At 43.6% G+C, this 7,851-nt stretch overlaps 1 protein-coding gene and 1 long non-coding RNA gene across 3 annotated transcripts; one reads left to right on the top strand and one right to left on the bottom strand.

Annotated features, from left to right (window-relative positions):
- Window positions 1-1,764: 1,764 nt before the first annotated feature.
- Window positions 1,765-3,229, bottom strand: LOC124686004. Of its 2 annotated transcripts, XR_006997687.1 has the most exons (4): window positions 2,892-3,229; window positions 2,601-2,656; window positions 2,139-2,223; window positions 1,765-1,828 (listed from the first exon to the last, which is right to left on the bottom strand). It is a non-coding gene; the product is annotated as an uncharacterized LOC124686004 (long non-coding RNA). The 2 variants fall into 2 exon arrangements; XR_006997686.1 differs by lacking the exon at window positions 1,765-1,828 and having other exon boundaries at window positions 2,109-2,223.
- A 2,884-nt stretch (window positions 3,230-6,113) lies between these two features.
- Window positions 6,114-7,208, top strand: LOC124686003. The gene is made up of 3 exons (XM_047220017.1): window positions 6,114-6,578; window positions 6,713-6,757; window positions 6,878-7,208. Exons 1-3 carry the CDS (start codon window positions 6,250-6,252, stop codon window positions 6,933-6,935), a joined length of 432 nt encoding a protein of 143 aa, XP_047075973.1. The 5' UTR covers window positions 6,114-6,249; the 3' UTR covers window positions 6,936-7,208.
- Window positions 7,209-7,851: the final 643 nt, after the last annotated feature.

The raw sequence follows: 7,851 nt of genomic DNA, 5'->3' as shown, positions 1-7,851 counted from the left end.
TATTTCGCTGGTATGGTTGATAGACACATTACAAAATAAAAACTATCTTGCTATCACAATATAAAAGATGTGTATACATAGATGCTCAGCAGTTATAAATCCAGAGTCACCATTCCTATAAAAAACCTAAGAAGAGTTGGGCAATAAGAAGGAAAAATATTGGCTGATCAACCATACCAATATGTCCCCAGAAGCAATGAGCATCCTGCTTATGGGTTGACAGACACATTAGAAAATATAAACTATCTTGTAATCACAATATAAAAGATGCATAAACATATATGCTCAACAGTTATAAATCCAGAGTCACCATTCCTACAGAAAAACCTGAGAAGAATTGGCCAATCAGCAGGAAAAATATTGGAGTATTGGTGTAAGAATATATTGGATACCGCCAAGTTATCCATAAGAGGCAAAATTTCTATGCGCATCAGCAAGCCCAAAATACATTTTGTGCGATAAGAGAAGGAACTCTTAAATTTTCCATCTGAAACAACTATTATCTAAGAAAGTGGAACAATACAATAATTTTATTTAAGAAAATTGGAACTTGAGGCTCGTCTCTGATTTGATGGCAATTTCTTTGCTCATCAAAATAGAAATACATAAGAAATTGAGAGGATAAAAGACAATATGACACCAACCATTCAGTAGCTAGCACTTTCCAATTAAAATATGCCAGAAGAATATATTATACTTTTCCAGTATTGAACTAATTCGAGTTGACAGTACTATTCAGCAAGGGATTCGCTATTTTTTCGATGCAAAAAGAAGCCCCGCACAGCGCAAATGGCAAACGACTGGTAAACACGCTGTGTAGTGCAGATGAATGATTACAGTCAGCGAGTAAGTAGACATGGAGATTGTATGAAAATAGATTACACCTAGAAGTAGCATTGTAAGAATCGTGTCTTGCAGATAGACACTACTTAGACAAATTGTCTACACAAACTCACCTCGACAAAAGCTCCCAATGGTTCAATGGATGCGGCATGATGAGTTATGCATACCCTGGCTCTTAATTAGCACTTGATACAAAAGAAGAAGAAGCATGCAATTAAAGACAATATCAGTTAAGGGGTAATTAAGAAGCGTCTTTAAATCTCCATAAAAAATCCAAGCAACATGATCTATTCTTTTCTATTCAGATAAACCATGAGCCTTTCACATGTAATAGACCAAAGCCTTGAACCCAGTTTAGAAACCTCATAGGCAAGTGAAAGCGGAGTAGATCACCTTAAGTAGACAGAGACGCTGCATACTCACTTGCAGCTGATCTGTGGCACTTAACTTACAGACCATTAAACCATAATTTTTGGGCTGAAACTGCATGACAACCTTTCAGACAAAATATCTTAGCCCCGACGACAACACAAGTTACATACTTCCAACCTATCTATTAGCCCAAACATTAAGCGGTTATTTCACCCTTGACAAATAAGAACCTTTCAAATATAATTAACTACTAATTACATATGCATGGACTACTCACTTCTTGGGTCACTTCGGGGAATGACTTCTTCAGCTTACTAATACTATCAGCTCGCAGAGCTTTCATGCCAGTAAAACCTCAAAATGACTATGATATTATAGAGATAAATTTTTTTGACATTTTAAAAATAATGCAAACCAGAGTAAATAACCTTGCTTTACAGCCCATTTCCTGATACAGGATATATGTCATTTAGTATTAGATATTTAAGTTCCTAAAAAAAGATACATCAGCAGGCAAGTTTAGAGAACAGTGACATACCATGCTAACATCAGAATCCGAGCCTTGGTATGGGGGAAATCAAGATGAGAGGAAAGAGTTTCGATGCCTTCTAGGCTATTCCAATAAGTTAGAAAACAACTCATTCATATGTAATAGCACCTCACAAAAATAACATATAACTGCATTCTGTTCACTATTACTTCGTGCATAAGACAACTTAGCTTTCCAAAACATCTTATATTAGTGAACGGATGGAGTATAACTTTATTATTTGTAGTGATTCACATAAAACAGCTCTTGTTCTAATATGGGTGTTAATCCACTATTTAAAGTTATATCTACAACTTTCACAATGAAAGGAGGACTACTATGAGAGCAAACAATAATGGCAGGCACATGTTTGGAAAATTGTGAAAGAACTTACTCAATCATGCCAGATGAGCTATCGGCATAAGTATAGAAAAGCTAGTCAATCCATTCTACTTCCTTGGAAACAGCTTTAATGGGACCTAGAAATATATGGAAATGTTACTACAGATAGACCTAAGTAATATGCGGTTCACTGTCAATATAGCACATTGAATAACTTCGCATATATAATATGCACCATATCTGGAAGGAGAAAAAAGAAGGACAATATGAATTAACTAAATAACACTACAATGACAAACAAGGTCTTATCAAATGATTAATCCCTACAAAATAAAGGACAAGGTGCAGAATGTTGTCACAAGCTGATCTGTACATATATGGGATCATCTAGAGTTCCAAACACATTATGGAACAGATTCTCAAGGTTAGCCTGAGTAAATTAATTTGAACCCCGAAAATGAACTTGTGCAGCATGGGAGAAAAATGGGAAAGAAACATTAATACTAAAGCTTACCATTTAGCCCATTTAGTTGCAGATGGACCAAATGGGCATTATCAGATCACCCAAACCTTAAATGTACCATGAATCATGCAAACATTAAGTAAAACGTGAAATACAATTAAGTTTTCCAATCATCTAAAAATCTACATAAGCCAAGAAAATGGTCCGAAGTTCACTAAAAAAGAGTACACATTCCTACAAAAAGAAGGTGCAACCGAGTTAATACACTGTAACAATTCCTTGCTTCTCAAGTTTTTCGAAGGCTGGGTGGACCTTACTGTTTCATTGATGAAATGTACATACCTATCTGAAATCATATCCACTAATTTGCAAGGCATAAACGGCACATCTTGCATAGCTTTCCCAATTAATGTTCATTGGCTTCTCAATAGGCTTTTGCAAGTCATCAACTCTGTTAAAAGTGATAGAGCATGCAAGTTGTGACTTTAGCTCGCTCATACCAATGATTTTTACAGAGCAAAGAATAAATAAATAGTGTCACCTAGCAATTTTTGCAATTCATATGAACCAGAACACCGTTTTCCATAAAAGCTTAATTTCACATCCTTAATTTTAGAAAAGTATCCAGCTCAACAGCTAATAAAGCTCCATCGTGGTTACAGAAGGGTATGACTCTCATAAATTTTTTTTTTGAGAAAACGCAATGACATTGCGTTTCATTTCATTGCAAAGAAGGATAGTTTTACAAGATCACAACTCACAAGGGAGGTGTGTTACAAGGCATGGTATGACATAGCTCAGTGGACATCCCAATCTACTGGCAGCACGGCACGCAGACCTAACGCCCCCGCCCTAGCCCAAATGGTAGCTTCTGCCCGGATCCTGTCGCACGTGCCAGAGACCGAGGGCCGCTCACCCTCGAAGACACAAGCGTTGCGTTGTTTCCAGATCATCCAAGGTAGCAGTAGCGTCATAGTGGCGAGGCCCTTGTGCATTGGCTTAGGCGTGTTCTGTCGCGCGGTGATCCACCAGTCATTCAAGGAGGACTCATCGACGGGAGGGCTGCAGGTTAGGCGGAGCCAAGCCAGGATTTCGTACCACACTTGCCTCGAGAAAGGGCAGGTTAGCAGGATGTGCTGCATGGTCTCCGGTGCTTGATCGCAGAGCAAGCAACGAGGGTGGTGCTGCAGCCCCCGCCGGCGAAGGCGCTCCGCCGTCCAGCAGCGATCCTTGGCCGCAAGCCAATGGAAGAACTTGACCCGAGGTGGAGCCCAGGTTTTCCAAAGGAGCTTCCAAGAGGCGCAAGCTTTGGAGCCGTGGAACATGGCCAGGTAGCACGATTTCGCCGAGTAAGCACCGTTTGCGGTCCAACGCCAGAGTAGTTGGTCAGGCTGGTTTGTGAGAGGGATGGACTCCACCTGCCTCCACAACAGCAGGTACTGTCCCACCTCACGGATGCCCAGGACACCGTGAATATCACGCGCCCAGCTGTGGGCATGCAGGCCCGCCGCAATGGTCGTCGTCTTCCGTCGCCTCTTCGGGACGCAGGCGTATAGCTCGGGAGCGATCTGGCGGACGGCGCGGCCAAAAATCCAGCGATCCTCCCAGAACATGCCGGAGTGTCCATCGCCGACCACCATCTCCGTCGAGGCGAAGAAGAGGTTCTGCTCCTGCTGCGTGGCCTGTAGGTCAAGCCCACTCCAAACTCTCATAAATTTTAATTCCAACACTGCATCATCAAGTGCTTATGAAGTTGTGCATGTACCCTGATATGCTAGAAGGGAATATTCAGATACCAAAAGAGCAAAATAAATGTACGATTGTCATATGAATTCACACATCAAACCATACATATGCTTCATGGTTGCTGTTTCATTCAGCAATACAAGCAAGCACATAAGTCAGAACTTACCTCGGAAAATATAGAAACATTTTTTTAGAAAGATACGGACTATGAGGTTCAAGAACTTGTGTGTCCGATCTGCACATTTAAGCATGGTATATACACTATAAAAATAACACTGATGCTGCTGCAATGATAAGAAAAGAGAGCAAATACCTCTCCACCAGAAATAAAGTTTGCAAAAATAAAGAATCAATGATAACGGTGAGGATCCTGAAATCGCTGTGAGAAGCCTGAAATAAAGTAGTAACACCCCATGCTACAAATAAAACTTCGAAGCTGCAGAAAAGCACCCAGATTACCTATTCAATGCGTATCATACCTGAGCTCAAAATTGCAAGGTGGAAGTGACTTTTCTTATCAGATGTGATCTTGGAAACTACATATCTAAAAGATTTTCATATGGGACGGATCTAGAATTTCAGATACACATCTAGTCATATCCAGCTTAACTTGTAACAGTTTCTCTTAAATAACACTGAACGAACAATTGTTTTTTGCCATTCGTCACTTTCAGGAGATGTGATAAGTCTTCCACATAGTTCAGAGGTGGTCTCAAGTTTTTTTAAATCCATAAAGCCATAATCATTTAGACCTGTCAAGCATGATTGTTAGATGACAAACACAATCATCCATAACAACAAAGTTAAAGCAAAACAAGGCTGTTGTTTGACGGTGTTGATTGTTTCTGGAAGAGGCATATCTGCTACTATTTGTTCTGTCTTGATGGATGTTGCTGCCCCTTATTCATCAGTTGTAAAATCTGAAAGAAAGCTTTCGTTCCCACAATTTCCTTCAGATGTCCGGAAAAGAAATCATACCTACTCATGGATCAAGGAGAAGGGACCCCCGCTCTCTAGCTGAGTCCAAAGATGAGCACAAGGCCATCGTTGCATCAGTTCCTCCGAAGGCAGGGGAAGAGGATGCGAAGGAGTCCCGGAAGTTGCGTTCCTGGCTGTCATTCAGAACAGAGCAGGCGGACGCGGCATCGAAGGGAGAGAAGCCAGCGGCGACTTTCCGCTCCTCCCTGCGATGCGACGGTTGTCCTCATCCGCTCGCGCTCGTCGAAGTCGCGCTCGCCGGGGCGGGAGTACGAGGGCGCTCGTCGATGGCCTGGCGGCGCCCGCCCCGCGCTCGTCGATGTGCGCCTCGCCGTGGTGTGTTCATGGCGGCCTCTCCACCATGTGCACAGCAGCGGCAGCCTCCTCCTCTTGCTCTCATTGGAGACCGAGCTCCAAGACGAGGGACACCAGCGGTTGGAGAAGAAACGCGCTGGGATTGGGGAGGAAGAAGATGGGGGAGCAGTGAGCCGATTGGGGAGTAAGGACACGCGCGGGTTGGAGGGGGCGGCTAGGGTTTGCTCCTTTTATACCGACGTGGTAAAAAACGGATGGCTTAGATTTGCCATGAGTAAAATCAATGGCTAGTCAAATTGGATTTACCGAGTGGCTCCATGAGGTTGCCTCTATTATACCTTTAGATGACCACATAGATATTTTCTTCTCCTAGCCAGTTGATATCCTACTTCTTACTAATTTCCTTGAGCGAAAAAACTGTTGTCCAACTTGTTCATAACTACTCTCACACTTTTGGAGCAAATTCTACTTTCAGATGGTGACACAATTTTACTGTCACTTCGAAGCAGGTTGAGAGGGAGACCGTACAAGAGATAGGAGACGCAGTTGGCTACGGAGACTCCACGTAAGCAGAGAAGCTCGAGGCTCCGAGCTCTCGAGAGTTTCAGTCGGGCTTAGCCACGCATGGCTTGGGAGCTGGGACCAGCTACAGAGTGAACCGATGCGGCCGACGAAACCAGCTGCCACGGTGCGGCCGGCGCGGCCGACGTCCGGCGTGGCGAGGCTGCTGCAGGTGCCGGCGGTGGTGACGCTGGCCGTCGTGCTCGCGGTGGCGTTGCCGGCGCAACCGCAGAAGGCTTCGGAGGCGGCGCCGAAGGACACGTTTCGCAACGTGCCGGGGACGCTGTCCGGGGAGGAGGGCAAGGAGGCGGAGCGGATCAAGCACCCACGGTCACCCGAGGCTGCGCGGTGCACCTCCAAGTGCGTCAGCACCTGCGTCCTCGGCGGCGCCGGCGCGCCCGGCGTCGGAGGCCCCTTCAACGTCAGGAGGTAATTGTTCTTCTCCGTCTATCAATCGCCGGCTCCATGATCAGCCTTGTAGGTAGCTACCCTGCTGCTCTTGCTGAACGCAGTGACCTCTGTCTGTGACTGACGAACTGTTGGAATTGCTTTCATGCGTCCAGACCACTGGTGGTGTTCAAGGATGGTTTCCGAAGCCGGCAGTACTGGTACGTGCACGCAGGAACATTCAGACAATGAAACTCTTCACCTGTTGAGTGACACCAGTTGTGTTCATCACTTGGGCGCGCGTGCGATCTCTGAACATTGTGCGTACATATGAATTGCAGCCTGGTGGAGTGCTCAGACGTCTGTAACCTGATCAAGGACGGGGAAGACGACCAATGATCCATCATCACATCTCAGCAGCTCAGCTTAATTAATGGAGATTGAGAACCGTCCTCGTCCAACGTCAGTCCATATATAGTCAGCAGACTAAACAGTAGTACTGCAGTAACTTTGATTTTGCCAAGCTGCACGAGCTCAATACCGAGCAAGGTGTAATTTTAGGTGACTGAGATCTACAAAAAATACTATTGGGCGAACGAGGCGGTGGCCAAAAGAAATTCAAGCTTTGTTTCAGAGAAACAACTTTTGTCTGAATGCAAAGTATTTCTGGAACGAGCGAAATGCAGACATTTTCCGCATGCTCCAGCCATGCCAATGCTTATCTTCGTCCATATCAAGTCGGAGGCTGATCTCTGGATGTTAAGCGTTCAAGTGCGCCATCTTACTGCAGCCGTTTTTGTGTAATATTTTCTACTTCTCTGTAGTCTGTACCAGTTCTCCTTCTTTAATGAAAATTGGCAACCTTGCCGGCCATTGAGGAAAAAGAAAGGTTGGAGAAACTGCAATCTTCTTCCGCTTATTTTTTGTATGTGTATATTATCCATCGTTTTTCGTTCTTCTTTGGTGCAACGAAACAAACTTGTCCAGATTTCAAAGAATTTGATTTCGCTAGCAAACAAATAGGGAAATGAATCTTACCAGTAATATATATAAACTGCAGCTTGAAGTTAACCACATATAAAGGCCTTTTGTGGTATCCTGAGGGCTCTTTTGACTCATAGGGGAAAAAACATAAAATTGAGATGTCATGTATACTTGAATCCAATGGAAATATGAAGTGTGTTTGATTATAGCTAAGGAATTCTTCCTTAAGATATGACTTAATGTTTTTTCTACAGGATCTACACTACAGCATTCCTATATGATTAGTTTCTATATGGTTACCTCAATGAACTTTTACTTGAGGTATGATTTA

Source organism: Lolium rigidum, chromosome 2 (genome assembly GCF_022539505.1).
Source record: "Lolium rigidum isolate FL_2022 chromosome 2, APGP_CSIRO_Lrig_0.1, whole genome shotgun sequence".
In the NCBI taxonomy this organism is placed as follows: domain Eukaryota; kingdom Viridiplantae; phylum Streptophyta; class Magnoliopsida; order Poales; family Poaceae; genus Lolium; species Lolium rigidum.
Note: the sequence above shows the minus strand (reverse complement) of the source record. Positions and strands in the feature narration are given on the sequence as shown.

What these genes read in the sequence shown, in the direction of transcription:
- LOC124686003 (XM_047220017.1), top strand. Translation starts at nt 6,250, where the DNA reads ATGCGGCCGACGAAACCAGCTGCCACGGTGCGGCCGGCGCGGCCGACG. An exon ending in GGCCCCTTCAACGTCAGGAG is followed by an intron (nt 6,579 to 6,712) that starts GTAATTGTTCTT and finishes TCATGCGTCCAG; the next exon opens with ACCACTGGTGGTGTTCAAGG. An exon ending in TTCCGAAGCCGGCAGTACTG is followed by an intron (nt 6,758 to 6,877) that starts GTACGTGCACGC and finishes TATGAATTGCAG; the next exon opens with CCTGGTGGAGTGCTCAGACG.